The sequence below is a fragment of the Ruditapes philippinarum genome, unplaced genomic scaffold, assembly GCF_026571515.1.
Source record: "Ruditapes philippinarum isolate M1 unplaced genomic scaffold, ASM2657151v2 ctg1677_1_1_1_1, whole genome shotgun sequence".
NCBI lineage: Eukaryota > Metazoa > Mollusca > Bivalvia > Venerida > Veneridae > Ruditapes > Ruditapes philippinarum.
In genome coordinates this window covers 35287-57853 of record NW_026862929.1, presented here as the reverse complement: position 1 = coordinate 57853, position 22567 = coordinate 35287, and the positions used below count along the sequence as shown (strand labels likewise).

Below are 22567 nucleotides of genomic sequence, written 5' to 3'. Positions count from 1 at the left end.
TATGAATACGGACTAAAATCGAAATTAAAATCACTCATGCGTAAAAATCATTAAAATAACTAAAATAAGCTTACCCCCAGTCTTTACTCCTTGCCTATCAAACTATTTATGACAAGTTACTATAGCCTATCGTTAAACGGTCCAGTTACGACAGGTTTAAACCGGTATTGCTATTTTTGATTAGCCAATGAAATTGAAGAACGAGGTTTTTAAACCATTTTTTTTAAAGTTCATAAAACCCTTAGATTTATATGCCGTTTGAAAGATCTCTGCGAGTAGATACAGAAAATGTATTATTATATGGATCTATCTTTTACTGTTTCTGAGATAGGAGAGTTTCAATATGGCAGACAAAATCACTCATGCGGAAACACGCGCATAACTTTTTCGTTTATGAACGAAACATAGTTATGTTTGGTATCAAATTGAAGGTCTTGACGAGTACATTTTAGTCACGCGATCAAACCGGATGTGAAATCACTCATGCGTGAAAAATATATATTTTGGTTACTAGAGCAACCAAATACGATATGATTTTTAATTGTTGACTACCAATTGAAAGAACAGTTCAATACCTTTAATTTACACCCCACATTATCGATTCGATTTTCAACTGTTACAGAGTTATTACGTAACAGCGATTTTAATCCCAAATTTTCAAAGTTTACAAAACCCCCTTAATTTATATACCGTTAAAAAGATCTCGACGAGTAGATTCAGAAAATGTATAGGTTTATGGGTCTATGATTATGAGTTACTGAGATATTACAGATATAGACTTAGTGTATTTTAACCACCAATGTAAGATAAAGCGTTATTGCACTAAATTGTTTGAAAAATATTCAAATGAGTGTGGCGTCCTTATTTATGGGTCGATTTTATCCATTTTGGTATCAAATTAAAGGTATTCAAGAGTACTTTCAGACGCTGTTGATAGTAAAGTTCATACTGGAAGTCAAAATCACTCATGCGTTAAATGACAATTCTCCGCTTATTTCTGGACATAACATGGGTATGTTGCACATCAAACGAAAGGTCTTGACAAATGCGACAAGCTGAAACTAACAAACCGCAAGTGAAACCAATCACGCGTAAAAATCATTAAAATAACTAAAATAAGCTTACCCCCAACCTTTACTCCTCGCTATCTAAATCGGCAATGAATGAATCGCTACGGTTAATCGTAATAAATGGAGTAAAAGAAGCGTTCGGATTGGTCACTGATAAGACAGTATTCTGATTGACTCGAAAGCAGGTTGGACAACCGTTCCTTAAAATGTGTAAAAAATACATAAAACAAGTGAGGAGGAGGAGGAGGTGGAGGAGGAGGAGGTGGAGGAGGAGGAGGAGGAGGAGGTGGAGGAGGAGGAGGAGGAGGGGAGAAGGTGAAGAAGGTGGAGGAGAAAAAGAAGAAGCAGGAGGGGTAGGAGGTGTAGGAGGAAGAGGAGGAGGAGGAGGTGGAGAAGGAGGAGGAGAGAAGGAGGGGAGGAGGAGGAGGAGGTGGTGGCGGAGGAGAAGGAAAGGAATTTTTTTCCTGTATCTGCAAACGTAAGAATCGTTAAATAAACTTGTAAGAAGGCAGATTTCTTCGGCTTTTATAAATCTTGCTACTAAAATGAATAAGTGTTCTGTATGTAATCAGGTGTTCTCTAGGCTTGACAACATGCGAAGACATGAACGTTATATGCATAGCAGTAACGACACAGTTAAAAGTAATTCTCTATTACAAGAAGTAACTCAAGGGAAAACTTCAGAAAAGATGACATTTCACCACCCTTTTTCCATGGTTGTTTTCCGGACCCAGTGGTAGTGGAAAAACAGAATGGACCAGAACACTGCTGTTATCTAACCTAGTACGTCAGCCGCCTGAACGCATCATATGGTGTTTCGGACAATGGCAACCTCTGTATGACGAACTTAAGCGTAGAATACCTTGGATAGAATATGTACACGGTATCCCCGACTACTTGAATAATCCCGAGTACATCAACGCCAGCAAAAGGAACCTGATCGTTTTTGACGATTTAATGACAGAGGCCAAATGTGACCAGAGAATCGCCGATCTTTTTACCAAAGGCAGTCACCACAGGAACATATCTATCGTGTATCTAACTCAAAATTTATTTCCTCAAGGAAAAGCCTGCAGAGATATCGCGTTGAATACGCAGTACCTAGTATTGTTTAATAACCCCATTGACAGACAGCAGGTGGCTACGTTAGCGAGAAGAATATATCCTTCCTCCTATAACATCTTTATGAAACGCTTCGAACAAGCAACATCAAGACCTCACGGTTATCTAGTGTAGACTTGAAATCCTCTACTCCAGAACATGACCGTTTGCGCGAAAACATTTTTGAAAGTCAAGGTAGGAAAAGACAGCCTGCGGATGATTCCGAAAAATGAGATTAGTGAAGAAGAAACCTTGTCTGACAATACTTTAAATGATGATGTTGATGATGATTATGAGGAGGAGGAGGTGGATGAATCAGACGACGAAAATATTGGAATGAAAAGAAAGTCTTTCTTTACGGGACCCCCTGGTAAGCGTATAAAAGAAGAGCTCAAAGAAGAACGCAAACGTCATAACATATGGGATAGAAGATTTCAAAAGCCTTTACGACAGTTTTGTAAAGAACAATTTAAAGACGGGCTAAACAGTTACATAGATCAAGAATTCGCTTTTGATGAGGCTTATGCTCGCACTGCTAATGATGTGTTGCCACATTTGAGAAAGAAGATGAGACAAAATTATGCCCAGTTTTTGATTGACTTTTACGCATTACAAGAGGACCCCTCTCAGCAACAAGTTCTCCAGTCAGCGAAGAAACTTAGACATCAGCATGACATGACAATTGAAGAATCTATCCGACAAGCCGTTAAACTTAGAAAAGACCTGTTTGAGACGTTATGGCCAATCACGACATCAAGGATTGTAATGGTGAGAATAATAAAGATGATGACGATGAAGATCACTTATTAGATGAAGAATAAAAATACCGTAAGAATGATCTTTGCTCCTTTACTTTCAAAACACAACATGGGTTCCATAGAGGTGTACGATCATACACAACAAAAATGGGTGCCGTATATAGATGACTCAGAGAAATGGTATCAGCATTTTAAAGATTTGAGAGACGGTTACGTGACACCCGATCATAGAGGCCGTTACATTATCGGTAGCGGTAATTCGCGTAGAAGGCTCGTGACACTAGAAACGAAACTCAAAGAAACGGAGAAAAAGCTTAAAGAAACGGAAGAGAAGCTTCAAAATGCACAACGCCCTGTGGTCAATATGGTTAGCCCCGTGACACAAGCGGTTGAAATGGCAAAGTCGGAAGTTAAACGATTACGTGATTCCAATATAGAAAAGTCGGCGCCTAAGAGGCGTAAAACGGATATTGACTGGACTCGGTTCACTTTCTAAAATGGATAATTACCAGCTAGAAAATATATTGAAAAGATACTAGTACCTAGTGACAGTGTGTGCGGCTGTTGAAATTCATAAACAAAAAGGAAGATTTGTGATTTCAAATACAGACACGAGTGAAGGATCTGGAAAATATTAGGTCGTGGACCAGACAAGTCTTTTAATTCATTGAGTAAACGACCCAGTCAGTATACTGTTCACTTTGAGGAATTGTTGCAAAGAGCCTTACTGGATGAATTGCAGTCAAATACAGGATTCAAATTCGAAAATATGCGGACTATATTGTGTATATTACATCATGTATAGAAACATAAAAGACCTTTTAACACAATTTGATGTACAATGCAGGAAATTGAATGACGATTTTATTCGATTTTATTTTAGTTTCATGTATAATGAATGTAAAGGTACCCAATAAAAGGTTGTAAAGAAAAATATTGCCTTGTTATGTATAATGATACCATGTAAATGTAATTGATTGATACGCTTAAAATATAAAGAAGACAAATACTACTTCAAGTCAAATATGTTTATTTTCTATATGGTAACATATATAATTACAAAGTTATATATCATTTTACATAATGGGCTTTTATATATGTCGTTTTCAGTTTAAACTGTTCTCTTTCAAGATAGAGCTTCTTTTCTCCAACACACTGTGAATATGATCAATAACTTTAGAAATTTGTTGTCCATTTTCGTGAACGAATTCTTTCATATTTTTATCGGATACAGGCATTGAATATAAAAAATGGGGGTGTGTATACTTTACATGAACCAGTATATGTACAGGTAACAATCCATTCTTCTGTCCTATTTCTTTTGCGCGTGGATACCATACATTAAACAGTTCATTCATTCTATGTAAACACTTGCGTTGAAAATCGACCTCTATACAGTCATACACCCGGAAAGGAACACCCATACTTATTGCCAACATTGACAATGAACTAGGTACCGCGTTATTTAAAAAGTAACTTTTCAGTTCTGCCCGAGTATTAAGTTCCATAGTAGTTTTTGAGCTTAATGTCATAAATGCTTGTTCCATTTGGTCGACTTGACACAAGTCTGTAGGTGTATATTCAGTCCCGAAATCATCATAGTCCATCTTGAGGGTTAAAATTCTAAAGACAGAATGAGAAAAATCTTAGATTCTGTATTTCTTTATACATGAAGGTTTCTCCTGATTGGTCAGTTTATTCAAGCATTTGATTGCAAGTTATTTTTAGCTTATGACTTCATGACCTATGAATAGAAAATTATTGAAATCGATTCATGCATAAGTGAATTATAGTAAGTTCAATATAAAAATATATATATTTTTACGCATGAGTGATTTTGACTTCCAGTATGAACTTTACTATCAACAGCGTCTGAAAGTACTCTTAAATACCTTTAATTTGATACCAAGATGGATAAAATCGACCCATAAATAAGAACACCACAGTCGTTTGAATATTTTCAAACAATGTAGTGCAATAACGCTTTATCTTACATTGGTGGTTAAAATACACTAAGTCTATATCTGTAATATCTCAGTAACTCATAATCATAGACCCATAAACTTATACATTTTTTGAATCTACTCGTAGAGATCTTTTTAACGGTATATAAATTAAGGGGTTTTGTAAACTTTGAAAATTTGGGTTTAAAAATCGCTGTTACGTAATAACTCTGTAACAGTTGAAAATCGAATCGATAATGTGGGGTGTAAATTAAAGGTATTGAACTGTTCTTTCAATTGGTAGTCAACAATTAAAAATCATATCGTATTCTGTTGCTCTAGTAACCAATATATATATTTTTTACGCATGAGTGATTTCACATCCGGTTTGATCGCGTGACTAAAATGTACTCGTCAAGACCTTCAATTTGATACCAAACATAACTATGTTTCGTTCATAAACGAAAAAGTTATGCGCGTGTTTCCGCATGAGTGATTTTGTCTGCCATATTGAAACTCTCCTATCTCAGAAACAGTAAAAGATAGATCCATATAATAATACATTTTCTGTATCTACTCGCAGAGATCTTTCAAACGGCATATAATTCTAAGGGTTTTATGAACTTTTAAAAAATGGTTTAAAAACCTCGTTCTTCAATTTCATTGGCTAATCAAAAATAGCAATACCGGTTTAAACCTGTCGTAACTGGACCGTTTAACGATAGGCTATAGTAACTTGTCATAAATAGTTTGATAGGCAAGGAGTAAAGACTGGGGGTAAGCTTATTTTAGTTATTTTAATGATTTTTACGCATGAGTGATTTTAATTTCGATTTTAGTCCGTATTCATAAAGAGCGGCTTAAGACGTTTCGTTTGATACCAAACACGCCTTAGTTCGGTCCGGACGTGGTACAGAAAACACGTTTTTACGCTTCAGTGATTTCAGTTCCGGTCCAATGGCTTTTTGAATAGCGTCAGGTAACAGGTGTGGTAAAATGCTTTCCAACGATACCAAACACGTATATATTCGGTCAAGTAATAACGGAAAAAATCGATTTTGAAATTTCTGTGACGTCACTTCCGGTGACTTTAAACTCGAATTACTCGAAAACGGTAAAAGATAAACCCATAAAACTATATATTTTCTTAATCAGCGCGACGAGACGAATCGATTGGTAAACAGTTCTAACGTTTTTATTGACTTTCGCAATTTAGGGTTTAAAATCGCTCTTGCGTCATAACTCAAAAACGGCTGAAAATCGAATCGAGAACCCCGGGTCAAAACGAAAGCTTTCGGTTTATTCTATCTTATAACGACTTTATCTCAAAAATTTTGAGCGTAAACGGTTGCCCAAACGATGAAAAACCGGTTTATAGCTTAAATGTATTATAAATTTCATTTAAAATCAGTTTACAACTTTCTTATACATAAGTTATTCATTCAAAATTTATTTTTGTATAAAAAATAAGAATCTGAAGTGTTCATAAAAATCACAAAATTTGACCAGTTGCTAAGGGCAACCGTGTTTAAAATATGCAATCAGTTTACCGTAGCATGCACTTAAAAGGAACGGTACAATATATGAAGTGTTAAAATATGTTAATGCATGCGTAGCAATTTCTCGTTAATGAGTTTTTACTTAATGGTCGCTGCATTTAAAAGGATAAGATTAATGAAAAGCTATATTTAGTAACGAAGGATAAAGGGTTTTTGTTCAACATAGTTCCGCTAGGTATTGTAAATCTAGACTAAGTGGCGACTGTACTTGACGGTCGCTGCGTTTGAAAGGATAATAGATTCTTTTGTGATTAATGAAAGTTATATTTAGTAACGAAGGATAAAGGGTTTTTGTTCAAAATAGTTCCGCTAGGTATTGTGAATCTAGACTGAGCGGCGACTGTACTTAATGCCTTTTTCTTTCATTGACACCCGCGTGGGGCTGATGAAATAGCTCCTGGTGGTTGTGAAATACCGCGACTAAAAATAGATCATGCGCAGTCTACAAGAACGTTACGCTATGACAGTCATTTCCTTACTAAATGTAGGTAAGTAAACGAGTTATATTTTATAAATATTATTTATTTTGAACCTATTAAAAAAAAACTATTTGTTTTTTTATTTATAAATTAAGCACGTATCTATTTAGAAACATTTCTTTTATCTTTCATGATGTTAATTATCTCTCCGTCTAGGGCCGAGGACCTGACCCTCAATGTCCGCGATTCAAGCCCTAAATCGTGTATACGAGTCAGCTCCGTATACTTCCGGGAGATTAAAAATAGAACGATAATGTCATTCTAAAAATAGACGGATGATCACATTCTCAAAATAGAACGATGATGTCATTCTTAAAATAGAATCCAATATGGCGTCGCGCATGCGCAGTCGTGATGCCAAACCGACGCCTATACTACTGACCGAACAAAAAAAGCTTTTGATGAATACAAATTAAAGCATTTCTAGGGCTTAATTTATGATTCTTCAAAACTTGTGTCGTTGGTTAGAATTGAATAAACAAAGGCAAAGGGGCCAATTAGAGTGACCAATTATGTCGTGGACAAGGGCGACCAATTATGCAAGTGACAAGGGGGACCAATTATGTCTCAGGACAAGGACGACCATTTATGCCTTGGATAAGGACGATCAACTATGTTGTGGACAACGGTGACCAATTATGTCGTGGATAAGGGCGTCGATTGATAATCGGATATTTATCAAAAGTAATCGAAAATTGTCGAAAGTTAATTGAAAATAAAAGATGATAAGATGGTAAGTCAGCATCGTTTTACTTGTCGCCAAGACTGGTACTTGATTTTGTGAGGTCGCTTTAGTTATATACTGTAATTCTGAAAGTCAGACAATTCCATTCATTCATTCATTCATTCATTCATTCATTCATTCATTCATTCATTCATTCAATCAATCAATCAATCATTAATTCATTCATTCATCATCATCATCATCATCATCAGATGTATTAAAGTAAAATGACCCCAATATGTCCTGGATCATTATTCTATATAACAATTCAATTCAACTTCATGTATAAAATATTGGCACCTGTAACTGTAACATATAAAATATAATCCTTGGTCAATATTTTCAAGAATCACTTCCAACATGATGATGATGAGGAGGGGGAGGATGATGAGGATAAGGATGATGAATGGAAAGAACTTAGATAACGTCTAGTAATAATTAATTGGACCTTTATAATAATCATAAAAAATAAAAATACTATGTTATTATGACATTATCACTGCTCATATGTCCAACCCCTTCCGCTAAAATAACGGCCAGAGTTATAATGAACATTCACTCGTAAAATAACATAACTTCCTCCGGCTTGCCAAGAGTGTATCAAAGAACACCAGCAAATCAACGATTACCTAACGGTACAAAAGGTGACAGGCTTACCAGAACACTTGAAAGTCAATGATAACCTTACACTACAAAAAGGTGACATATGTATCAGAACACACGCAAGTCAATGATAACCTTACACTACAAAAAGTTGACATATATATCAGAACACAAGCAAGTCAATGATAACCTTACACTACAAAAAGGTGACAGATATATCAGAACACACGCAAGTCAATGATAACCTTACACTAAAAAGGTTACATATATATCAGAACACAAGCAAGTCAATGTTTACCTTACACTACAAAAGTGACAGATACACCAAAATACAAGCACGTCAATGATAACCTTACACTACAAAAAGTGACAGATATACCAGAACACAAGCAAGTCAATGATAACCTTACACTACAAAAAGGTGACAGATATATCAGAACACACGCAAGTCAATGATAACCTTACACTAAAAAGGTGACATATATATCAGAACACAAGCAAGTCAATGATAACCTTACACTTCAAAAAGTTGACATATATATCAGAACACAAGCAAGTCAATGATAACCTTACACTACAAAAAGGTGACAGATATATCAGAACACACGCAAGTCAATGATAACCTTACACTAAAAAGGTTACATATATATCAGAACACAAGCAAGTCAATGTTTACCTTACACTACAAAAGTGACAGATACACCAAAATACAAGCACGTCAATGATAACCTTACACTACAAAAAGATGACAGATATACCAGAACACAAGCAAGTCAACTATAACCATTTTTAATGTCTATAAATTGTGTTACATTTTAACATGTGTACTATACAAAATGTTTCTTTTTCTTTTTGCATCTTCATGACATTATTTCGTTTCGGTCGTTGGGCAATGACATGCCTTCACATTCAAGTCAATTCCATGACAATTACTGTGCTATTAAAGTAGCATTTTTTTCCACCGCATGATGACGTTATTCCGCAGTTAATCACATTTTCTTTCTGATAAAGCTTTTCGGTAACAGAATCTCGCTTAATCGTATTTTAGTACCATAAGAAAGAGATTTTCAAGTTGACAAATCTAATTTCATCTGTTCAAACGACACTTGATATAATGTCCTTTCATCAGGGAACACTTTCAGGTCGTACTTACTTTAAGCAGGCCTCGACACTAACTTTTTTGGCAGGTGGTAAGCCGGACCACTAGATTTGAAATTTAGGTGGTCCTTCCGGAAGTCAGGTGGTCAGTTATTATAACCATATTATTATTTGATTCTTTTTTTAATTTGACTCTTTGACTGCAGATTTAGAAAAAAAAATGGCTTTGAATTGATGACAAAGATGTTATAATTTACCTTTTACAGTAAAGAAAACAATATATTTAAAGTATATATATTTCAATCAAATAAAATGTAGGAGTGCAATCAGTAAAGTAAATTATCTGGGTTTTTTTTATCTCATTACAAAAAACACAAATAGGGTTCCGTATTTATGTTTTTTTTATATAAACGACTACTCCCTCAATATAAATTAGGGAATATGAAACCATTAATTTTGTGCTTTTATTTTTCTTACTGTTATTCAAAATACTCATTGCTATACATGTTACTCCTAACTCTTATAATCCTGACAATTATTCTTTTATAGATTAACATTTTTTATAAAGCCTATTAAATTATCAATTCTTAGTCTTTAAAAACCCCAAATAAAATAACTAAAGGAAAAAAAATAAAACCAACGTTAGATAAAACTATATCCCAAATGAGCCTGCCCAACCAAAATTCAAACTGGTCGACGGACCAGTGTTTTTAAAATTACGGGGGTTTTCCCAAAAAATCAGGGTCTCGGCAAGGGAAACCACCAAAAGCCCGGGGCCCTGTTTAAGTAATAAACAATTACTTTTTTTTTTAAAACCAATTTTTCCCCTTTAAAAATTTCCCTTTAAAAATTTAAGTTTTTAAAAAGAATTACACCACGGGGGTATCTTGGGTTTATTTTTTTTGGGGTTCGAAAGAAAAAACAAAAAAATGTTAGGGGAAATTTAACCCCTGAATGTTTTATTTGCAAAATCCGCAATTATCAATCACAAACCCCTTAAAGTTTTTCCCTTCCCCTTTATAATACACAAAAGGGCCAGATACCCCTTAAAGGGGTTTCAAATGACGGCCATTAATTTAAAAACCCTTCTAGGGAAGAAAAATATTCCCCGGAATTTGGTAAAAAAGTTTTCTAATAGAAATTTTTTTTACTTTTCCGCAAATTACCGTAAATATTCAATATTTTTGAAAAGGAAATTTTTACGAGGATTAAATCTTTTTTTCAAGGAAAAGGCTCGTTTTTCCGTAAATTTCGGATTATTGTAGGGGCCTAAAAAAAATTTGTTTTTTTTAAAATTTCCTAAAAAAAAAGAAGGGGATTTTGACCCCAGGACGGGTAAAAAATTTGGGGGCACTGGGACGATTAAACCCAATTTTCTACCATTTTAAAAAAATTAAAGGAGAGAAGAAATTAAACCAAAAAATTTTTGTCTTGTTTTTTTTAAAAATTTTTGTGTTAAACCCCTTTTTAATTAAAAAAACCCAATTTTTGGACCCATGTCTCTAAGGCCCCTTTTAAATAAATGGCTTAATTTGGCTTACAATTTTTAGGGTACTCTGGGTATTTCTTAACAAAAAAAATTTAAGTTCGTTGTTAAAAAAATTTTACGTTTTTAAATCATTATTGGGAGTATATGAAGAAAAAACCGATATTAAAACCCACAAGAATCCAAAAAAGGGTGACAGATATACCAGAACACAAGCATGTCAACTACAAAAGGTGGCAGATATACCAAACACAAGCAAGTCAACTACAAAAGGTGACAGTTATACCAGAAACACAAGCAAGCCAACTACAAAAGGTGCACATATACCAGAACACAAGCAAGCCAATTATAAACTCAGGCTACATATAAGGTACAACATCATAAATTTAAATGTTACCAAAAGCCGTCAATAATGAAGTGTTGATTTTTAAACATTTAGAGGAATAACAATAGAAATATTATCATGTACTTAATTATTGTATATCAAAAGGGCAATCTTTTTTTAGTGTCTATCTATATAAATTTGACACATTCTAAAAAGTGTGTTATACAAAAATGTTGATTTTTTCTTTTTGCATCTGGCCTTATTTCGTTTCGTTCGTTGGCCAATGACATTGCCTTCACATTCAGTGCACTCTCCTATAGAATTATACTACACATAATTTTAATGTACAACTCTGTTAAGGCTGCCAAAGTAGCAAGAAAAACCTGAACAAAATGGAGTTTCATGAAAAACTCGTTTTGATTACAGTAACTATTCTGACATAAGAATGTTAGCTTATTTTTCGTCGCATTTGTCTTTAAACCTGTTAAAAAATCAGTTAAATGATCTTTGACGGGAAGTTTAAAGTGTTTTTGTCGACTATTAACATATAACATGATCACGTGCGGGCATTATTTTAAAATTAATGGGAATAATTAATGAATAATATACATAAATGCTAAAAACTGCAAAGTATGAATTAACACAGTGGAAACATTGAATATTTCCTTTCAACTGCTCAAAGAAATTAAAATTATGTTGATATTTTGCAATGCATTTTATAGAGAATTTTTACATAGCGCATATACTTGTATACAAAAAACTAAGAACCGACATACATGAATCATAGAGTTTAATACTCCTGTCACACCAAGCAGGTTCCAAGTACGTTCTAAAATATGTGGACTGACGACTTTAAAACTGTGCGAAAACGAAAATCTTTACGGTATATTTAAGTATTTCATGGACGAACACGAACGTGTTTGATCTGGAATGTGCTCCAGAACTTTTGGCCTACTCTAAATGTTTGGAGTAGCAACGTTCTTAAAACGTGACGAACGTATTACGAACGCAGTTACCGTGATCAGATCGTACTGGAGACGCGCACTAACGTGATGAGATCAAGCCACGATTGGCAGTTAGAGTTTACACCAGCCCGTTCATCCCTTTAACAAACATACGTAACTTTTTCTTAGTACGTTGTAATTTTGTCTAAATAAAAAAAATCAAAATCAAATTTCTGTACAAGTTTGAAACACGTTTCTATCCAGTTCTAAACGTTTAAAATAAGATATAAGTACGCCAAACTCGTTTCGAAAACTGCGATGTATCATCTCTTAAGATATGGTATTAAAGTACAGACCGCGTACAACCTATGTTATAGAACGATACATTTTCTAACACCATTATGAAAATATGGAATAATATTTCGTTTAGTACAAAATCAAACACCTCACTACAGTTCTTCGAATATAACTACAAACGCATTCTACTTGAAAATTCAAATTAAATCTATATACTCTGTGCGTTATCATGATTTCAGACATGAGATATATAGAGGATATTCAAGTTTTTTTCTATAAATACAGTATTTATTTTCATCGAGTGGTATGAAAATAAATATTTCACGAGTGGCGGTGATTTTCTTATCACAATATAAAAATAAATCATGTATTGATAGAAAAGAACTTGATTTTCTGTTTATCATATACTTTTTCTCTTTTTTTGACCTTACAGTTCTTTACTTTTCGTTTAATTTTGTTTATTGGCTGACTTAAGAAGAAAGTAGTTTCGCCAAGATACCAGTGAAAATACTGAAAATATGTTTCACTACAGTAAAAAAATGGAATTTTACAGTGAAAATACGGAAAATGAAAGTGAAACCCTCAATTAAGACCACCATCGGGACTGGACCAAAGTGGTCTTAATTGCGGGGTGCTCTTAACTGTGAGTAATCTCATCATTGCTTTCATACTTTATGACCATGCTTTATTTAGACATTTGGTATGAAAAAACAATATGTATCTTAGTTAAACTACAATTAAATATATGTTTTGATATTTAATCAGATGAGAGCAAAAGATTTTTCTGAAGAAATTTAATATTAAATGCTCTTTAGTCTGATTTCAATATTAATTATTATGTAATGTACATCACCTAAATATATTTAAAAAATTTAATGTTTCCCAAAATAAAGGCCCGGGAAACAAAATTTTAAAAACCACAGAACCTCTAAAATTTTTTAGCCCTTTATTGTCTTTCAAAAACCCTTTAACAAAAAAGGGTTTTAAAAAAACCCCTTTTAAACAAGTCATCCCAAAAAGAGCTTTTAAAGCAGAAAATTTAAAAATAAATCGTAATCATGGGTACGGGTTCGCCCACTAATTTTGGGAGGGTATGCCCCCACGGGACCCAAAACCCGGGTGGTTTTCTAAACAGGGGGGAAATTTCTTTTTTTTACCCCATTTTGTTTTTAAGGAAAATTCAGATTTAGAAGAATAAAAATTTAAAAATTTTTGGTGACAAAACATATTTTTTAATTAATTTTAACAACGGGAAAAAATGTTTTTTTTTCATTTAAACCCAATTTTCAATAGTAAGCCATTTTAACCCTTTTTAGTTTTTTATTATCTCTTTTGAAATCCCATGATTTCTCATACTTCTTAAAGAAACTTTTTCCCGAAACTAAGTTAGGGAATAGGGGAAAACCTTTTGAAAATGACTTTTTTCCCTTCCCTATTCCCATTTCTTTGCTTTTTTTCTTAAAATTTTATAAAAATAATAATTTTTTTAAAACTTTAACTTTTTTAATTTAAAACTATTAAGTTATTATATTCTTTTTTTAAAAAATGAAATAAAAAAGATAAACAAAAAAAATTTCCTACTTTAAATTGAGTTTTCTCACAAAAATTTTTTATAACAGGGCTGTTTTTTTAAAATTTATTTTTTTTTAACAAAGAAATTTAAAACCCTTTTTTAAAAGTACTTTAAATCAGAAAAAAATGGATTTTTGATCGTTTTAAAAATTACCCAAAGATTACTAATTTTAATTTTTTTTTCCTTTGCCTTTGTTTGAAAATTTCCCATTCAGGGGGTTTATCCGGTTTCCCCCAAAATGATTAAAATTAAAAAAAATTTAAATCAGTACTAAGACTTTAAAGAATTTTATATTTAAATTATTAAAAATAATTTTTTCCTTTTTTTAAAATTTCCCACTTTACCCCGATTTAAAAAAGATTAGGGAGTTTAAAACCTTTTTTCCCTAATACATGAAGAACAAAAACCTGAAACATCGGAGAAAGGGTTTTTAAAAACAAACATTTATAGAACACTTTTTTCGCCCCAAATAACCATTCCCCCAAATGGGGCCCTGCACCTTTTGGGGAAAATTAAAAGTGTTAAAACCTTTTTGCCTGTAAAATTGGGGTGCCTTTCCCAAAAATCGGGTGTCTGGACAAATGAACCCACCGCAAATTCGAGACCTTTTGGTAAGACGGGTGTTGACTTCAAAATCAGTGTTCTCAATATTGAGTTCAAATAAAGAATAAATCAAAGAATTGGGACTGAATCTGGTGGTCTTAAAAGTGGATAACCGGGATGATCTTAATTTTGGAGCATGTAATGATTGGCATAAAGAACTGAAAATCTCTCGTTCTTTTAAAAACTGGTCTTAATAACGGGGTCGTCTTAAATCTGAGTTGGTCTTAAGTAGGGATTCTACTGTACGTATTTTATTTGATCAATATTTCTCAATATTTCATTTATAAGTATATAATAAATACAAGTACACAACTCTACATGTATGAAATATCCTCTATATAATGCATATTAAAGCAATAAAATTCATAGAGAATAATTAAAATACATAATGATAAAGTAACTCGTTCATTGTTTATTGCCTCATCTCATAACTCAAAGATTTGCGGTGGTTTTGACTCATTTTCTTGAATAATTTTAAACATACCTTAGTAATGAGACATTTAGTTAATTTAGTTTTATATGAACTCAAGAGTTCTTAATTGGTTTTACAAAAAAAAACTTCCTATGTGAGGATTAGTAATAGAAAGAGCATCGAAACCCGAGTATTAATCAGATTGCCGAATGTTTTGATGTTCTTTCTCTTTTGAATCATAGTCAAACATAAAAACACGTCCCCTGTTGTCACAATCTGAAACCCCGGGGAAAAGTAACCAATGAACGAGCATCTGAATATGATATTTCTGTCGTTTTCCCTTTCTCTTCAGTCACAATAAGTAAACCCCAGCAAAATTGAACCAATCAAAAGGCATCTTCTGGAGTGCGGGTAACTAATACCTGAACTCCAGTTAACGCACTATGCATGTATATGTATACGATTTAATTCTGACACATTTCAACAGAGAGGTCCCATAACTATGATACAAGGAAGGTTTACCTTAATAGACAAATGCTGCATTACGGGTTATTGTTTTTTTAAGTAGACATAAGCTATGAGATGTGTTTTTTATACCGGAAGTATGTGTATTGTTCACAGGAAGTACAGTACGCGTCCTACGTAAAATAACGAGTGTTTTAAATATCGTTGAGTGGTTTGTCTTTTCACACATTCAAACTTCTGTATAAAGACTGAATAAAATGTAGTTCAAGTATATATCAACTGGTTAATGTTTTTTTTTTAATGACTGATTCATTGTTAATACTAGTTTTTATACGTTAATGATAAAAATGCTCCCAAAATGAATAATATCGTACATACACGATATTTCTCCGTAAAAGTATATTGTTGCAGGTTTTTAACCTTTCTTTAAATGAATCATATACTTCCTGTTCGGACAACAAACAAAAATATCACATCCATTGTTTAAAACTCAAGTGCTCATTTATCAAAAACTGTAATGTTTGCAGCACAGTTAATCTTACGTCGTATATAAGTGGGAAAGATTTACGCACTAATTGCATTTATTAGAGCGACGCGTTGTCTACATATCGCAACGGAATAAAACAACGTTGTTAGGTATGTTATGTAGTTATATACGTCAATCAAATGTCATAGGTAAATCGCACATATTTTTATTGCGTACATTAGAAAGGAGTGTTTTTATTTTAATTATTTCTTTAAAAATAATAGACACACGAATTTTGCAAGGTGAAGTTTTACATGAAATAAATGAGATTATGATAACACAATGTTGTGACCTTTACAACACGATGATGTGACATTTACAATATAATGATGTGACCTATACAACACATCATACAACACGATAATGGAACCTTTGTAACACGATGATGTGACCTTAACAACACGAAATTGGGCACTTTATGATGTGATCTACAACACGATGATCTGACCTTTACAACAAATCATACAACAGGATAATGGGAATTTTTTCAACATATCATACATCACAATGATGTGACATTTACAATATAATGATGTGACCTATACAACACATCATACAACACGATAATAGGACATTTACAACACGATGATGTAAGCTTTACAACATAATGATTTGACCTTTACAACATATAATACAACACGAAAATGGGACCGTTACAATACATCTTACAACAAAATGATCTGACTTTTACAACACGATGATCTGACCTTTACAACACATCATAAACACGATGATCTGACCTTTGCAACACATCATACAACACGATAATGGGACCTTTACAACACGATGCTGTGACCTTTACAACAAAATGATGTGACCTTGACAACACATAATACAACACACACGATAATGGGACCTTTACAACACAACATACAACACGATGATGTGACCTTTACAACACATCAAACAACACGATAATTGGACCTTTTCAACACATCATACAACACGATGATGTGACCTTAACAACACATCATACAACAGTATGATGTGACCTTGACAACACATAATTGGACAATAAAAATTGGAGCTTCGTTGTTAATAATTTTACGTATTAAGATACATGAATATAGGAGTATATGTCAAGCAAAACGATGATTCAGTTTAATCAAAGCATTTTTAATGACATCGTCACTATCGTCAAATAAAACGAAGTCACTAATAATATTCAAAAACGTTATAAATTAAGTTTTCATTGTCCATAATATTATTTTTTTGAATGATTAAAAAAAGGTTGCATTTTGAGAATCTTTGAAAGAAGTAAAATGTCAAATTTATTTACTATGTTTGAAATGCAATGTCATGGCTCATATCAATATAGTAGTGTTTTTTTGTTAATGATTGTTTCTTTTAATGTTCATGATTACTATAAAGGTTCAATAAATTATTTTATGTTATCTAAGATCTTTTCTATTCTCCTTATCCTCCTTCTCCTCCTCATCATCATCATTATCATCATCATCATCATCTTCATCATCATCATCATCATCACCACCACCACCACCAGCAGATTATAATCATAACATGCTACATTGAATGGCCATATATGTAACCTTTTCAACTAGTAATACGTGAAGTTGGAACAAAGATTAATGCTCTTAAACTTTTAGGAAAACAGTTAATCGGTTTGCTGTTTGTGTTTTAACAGAGACGAAAAACTAGCTAAAAGCCAGATCTGTCATCAAAATATTTTTTAACTTTCTATAAAATATTGACACTTGTCAGATTTATACCTTCTCGGTAACTACCCAATCTCTTCCGATAAAGTTACAGCTCGAGTTAAGAAACAATGAGCTTTCACTAAGAATACAACATAATTTACACCGGCTCCGATGAGTGTAATCAAGAACAAAAGGGCAAATCAACGGTTACTTAACACTAAAAAGGTGACAGATGTACATGAAAAAAATTCAATTAAAAAGATAACAGATATAACAGAACACAAGCAAGTTAGCTACAAAAGGTGACATTTATAGCAGAACAGAAGTAAGCCAACTACAGAAGGCGACATATATACCGGAACACAAACAAGCCGACTACAAAAGATGCCAGATACACCAGAACTAAAGCAAGTCAACTACAAAAGGTGACAGATATACCGGAACACAAGCAAGTCAACTACAAAAGGTGACAGATATACCAGAACACAAGCAAGCCCACTACAAAAGGTGACAGATATACCAGAACACAAGCAAACCAACTACAAAAGGTGACAGATATACCAGAACACAAGCAAGTCAGCTACAAAAGGTGACAGATATACCAGAACACAAGCAAGTCAACTACAAAAGGTGACAGATATACCAGAACACAAGCAAGCCAACTACAAAAGGCGACAGATATACCAGAACACAAGCAAGTTAGCTACAAAAGGTGACATATATACCAGAACACAAGCAAGGCAACTAAAAAAGATGCCAGATACACCAGAACTCAAGCAAGTCAACTACAAAAGGTGACAGATATACCAGAACACAAGCAAGCCCACTACAAAAGGTGACAAATATACCAGAACACAAACAAGCCGACTACAAAAGGTGACATATATACCAAAACACAAGCAAGCCAACTACAGAAGGCGAGAGATATACCAGAACACAAGCAAGTTAGCTAGAAAAAGGTGACAGATATACCAGAACACAAGCAAGCCAACTAAAAAAGATGCCAGATACACCAGAACTCAAGCAAGTCAACTACAAAAGGTAACAGATATACCAGAACACAAGCAAGCCCACTACAAAAGGTGACAAATATACCAAAACACAAACAAGCCGACTACAAAAGGTGACATATATACCAAAACACAAGCAAGCCAACTACAGAAGGCGACAGATATACCAGAACACAAGCAAGTTAGCTACAAAAGGTGACAGATATACCAGAACACAAGCAAGTTAGCTACAAAAGGTGACATATATATCAGAACACAAGCAAGTTAACTACAAAAGGAGACATATATACCAGAACACAAGCAAACCAACTACAAAAAGTGACATATATTCCAGAACACAAGAAAGTCAACTACAAAAAGTGACAGATATACCAAAACACAAGTAAACCAACAGCAAAAGGTGACAGATATACAAGAACACAAGAAAGTCAGCTACAAAAGGTAACAGATATACCAGAACACAAGCAAGTCAACTACAAAAGGTGACAGATATACCAGAACACAAGCAAGTCAACTACAAAAAGTGACAGATATACCAAAACACAAGTAAACCAACAGCAAAAGGTAACAGATATACAAGAACACAAGAAAGTCAGCTACAAAAGGTAACAGATATACCAGAACACAAGCAAATCAACTACAAAATGTGACAGATATACCAGAACACAAACAAGTCAACTACAAAAGGCGACAGATATACCAGAACACAAGCACGCCAGCTACAAAAGGTGACAGATATACCAGAACACAAGCAAGTCAACTAAAAAGATGACATATATACCAGAACACAAGCAAGCCAACTACAAAAGGTGACAGATATACCAGCACAGAAGTCAGTCAACTAAAAATGTAACAGATATACCAGAACACAGGCAGGCCAACTACAAAAGATGACAGATATACCAGAACACAAGCAAGCCAACTACAAAAGGTGACAGATATACCAGAACACAAGCAAGTCAGCTACAAAAGGTGAAAGATATACCAGAACACAAGCAAGCCAACTACAAAATGTGACAGATATACCAGAACACCAGAACACAGGCAAGAAAATGATAAACTCAGACTACATATTAGGTACAACACTATTAATTTTAATGCAAACAAAAGCCGTCAATGATAAATTGTTGATTTTTAAACATTTAGAGGGATAACAATAAAAAAATTATCACGTATTTAATTATTTTATATAAAAAAGGCAATCTTCTTGTTTAGTGTCTATTTATATAAATTTGGCACATTCTAACATGTGTGCTATACAAAATGTTGCTTTTTTCTTTTTGCATCTGGCCTTATTTCGTTTCGGCCGTTCGCCAATGACATGCCACAATATTTAAGGATTTAACTCAATACAGATTTGGAGCAGTACCTCTAGACGCTTGCAGAAATCATTATCAGAAAATAGACAAATATCGTTTTTTTCGCCGATTTTTAAATTTTAATTCATTATCGAACATACATCGGTGTGAAAAGATGAAATAGACCTTTTAAAGTTCATTCCGTTGGGTAAAAAGCCAAGATTTTAACATTTTATCATTCAAGCGCCGTGTCCGGTATATACTGGAATACAGTATTTAGTGTGGTGCTCCAAACCTTTTTTTAGTCTCACTCAATATTTAATGTACACTCTGTGTAATGCGCGAAAGTAGCTTTTGAACTGAAAAATGGATTTTTCACTGAGAAACTCGTTGATTACAGTAATATGTCTTGCAGGTAAGAATATTAGCTCATTTTCTGTCCATTTGTCTTTAAACCTGTTCAAAAAATCAGTTAAATGTTCTTTGACGGTAAGTTTAACTGTTTTGTTGACTAAAACATATAAAACGATCACGTGCCTGCGGCATTAGTTAATTTAGGGGAATATTACAGTATGTTAAAACTGCAAAGAGAGTAATAACACATGTAACATAAAATATTTCCATCAACTGCAGCAAAGAAATTAAAATTGGTGTTGATATTTTGCAGATGCATTTATAGAGAATTATAACATAGCGCTATATACTTGTATACAAAACTAAGAACCGACAAACATGAATCAGATTTTAATACTCCTGTCACACCAAGCAGGTTCCAAGTACGTTATAAAATATGTGGATTAACGGCCTTAAACTGTGCGAAAATGAAAATCTTCACGGTATATTTAAGAATTTCATGGACGGACACAAACATGTTTGATCTGGAATGTGCTCCAGAACTTTTAGCCTACTATAAATGTTTGGTTGGCCACCCCGTTCTCCAATTTGACGGAGTTGCAACGTTCTTAAAACGTGATGAACGTATTACGACGCAGTTACCGTGTGGAGACGCGCACTAACGTGATAAGATCAGGCGACTATTGGCAGTAAGAGTTTACACCAGCTCGTTCACCCCTTTCATAGACAAACGTTTCTCGGCCGTAGTAGGTTCTTTGTGCGTTGTAATTCCGTCATTTTTTATAGTAAGCTAGTTTTGAATAAATATTATCGTTTACTGAAATGATTTAGTGTAACTTTACTATTATGTTAATTGTTTATATTGCGACAATATATTTTAGTTTACGGTACTTTAAAATATACGTTTGATATACGTATTTTCAATAAACGTTTGATATCATATAATGTAATAATCGTCTCAGTGATTATGATCATTCTAATCAGCCAATGAAAATAAAGTCATGCTTATGCGATCATCTCAGCAGGTATAAATACGGCGATTAGAGCGAAAAATCAGACAGTATGCAGAGGAATTCACCTGGACCAGGTTATTCTAGTGTTTATCTAACTGAAGCCTAGCTTCATAGGTATAAAAGAATAATTTGCCAAAGTAAATATTTCCAACTGAAGCCTCGCTTCATGAATATAGTATCGTTATATTAAAGTTTGTGAAATTGCATTTGACTCTGGTTACTTATAGACCTCCACATTTTCTGAAAGCCTTGCTATCAGGGAATTGGTAACGTATAAGTATTAAAATCCAAACATAAATAAAACAATATAAATATTTTATATATTCTAGCTGGAACTTTGTTATAAATCCCTACCAGCAGCTTATCTTCCTGTCTAATAGAAGACTCGCTAGGTTGTTGCTGGACTATAGGTAATTACCAGGTTGCAGCTTGATATCTATAGCTTTTGAATTATTCATAGTGTTATATTGTTAACATAATTTTTATTTACTATTTTTAGACTTTTGACAATTTAATAGTGTATTTCGGAATGTTAATTCAAGCTGATTGTTTATGATATATGATAATTTCATAATCATTTGTATCTAATCAAACGGCAGGTAGCCCGAAGAAAAATTTATAAGATATTTGTTGTAAATTCACTCGGTACACGTTACAGAAACACGTTTCTATCCTGTTCGAAACGCTTAAAATAAGTACGCACAACTCGTTTCGAGCACTACAATGTATCATCTCATTAAAGTACATACCGTGTACAACCTATCTAATAGAACGATACAATTTCTTCCACCATTATGATTTTTCTTATGGAATAATATTACGTTAAGTATAAAAGCAAGCACTCCACTACAGTTCTTCAAATATAAGTATAAACGCATTCTACTTGAAAATTCAAACTACATTTATATACTCTGTGCGTTATCATGATTTCAGGCATGATATACTCACATCTCACATACTCTATACAACACTTAGAGGCACTTATAACCCTACACTTACATTTGTCAGTATAAGTAGGTTATTTGTGGACGGATTATGTTCATATTTGGACCATACAAAATTCAACATGTCATATTTACTACTTAGAATTATATTTACAATTTATCGATTAGTAAATAGAAAATAAAACAACAAAACAAATAACGTGATGAGAATCAGGCGACGATTGACAGTTAGAGTTTGGAGCTCGTTCATCCCTTGAACAAACAGACGAAACTTTTTCTTAGTACGTTGTAATTCCGTCTAAATAAAATAAATCAAAATCAAAA

The 22567-nt window shown here is 33.5% G+C and overlaps 1 protein-coding gene across 2 annotated transcripts in view; it reads left to right on the top strand.

The window, feature by feature from the left end:
* Positions 1-22567, top strand: part of LOC132720632 (uncharacterized) — a 52682-nt gene that overhangs the window by 16940 nt on the left and 13175 nt on the right. The window contains exon 2 of one of the 2 annotated variants that reach the window (XM_060704800.1): positions 21629-21709. Coding sequence is in view for 1 of the 2 variants with exons in the window: in XM_060704799.1 (XP_060560782.1) it covers positions 20299-20347 (49 nt within the window). In the remaining variant the exon portion in view is untranslated. Of the gene's footprint in view, positions 1-20189; positions 20348-21628; positions 21710-22567 lie in introns of those variants that run through there. The other variant, XM_060704799.1, reaches the window with a different exon arrangement.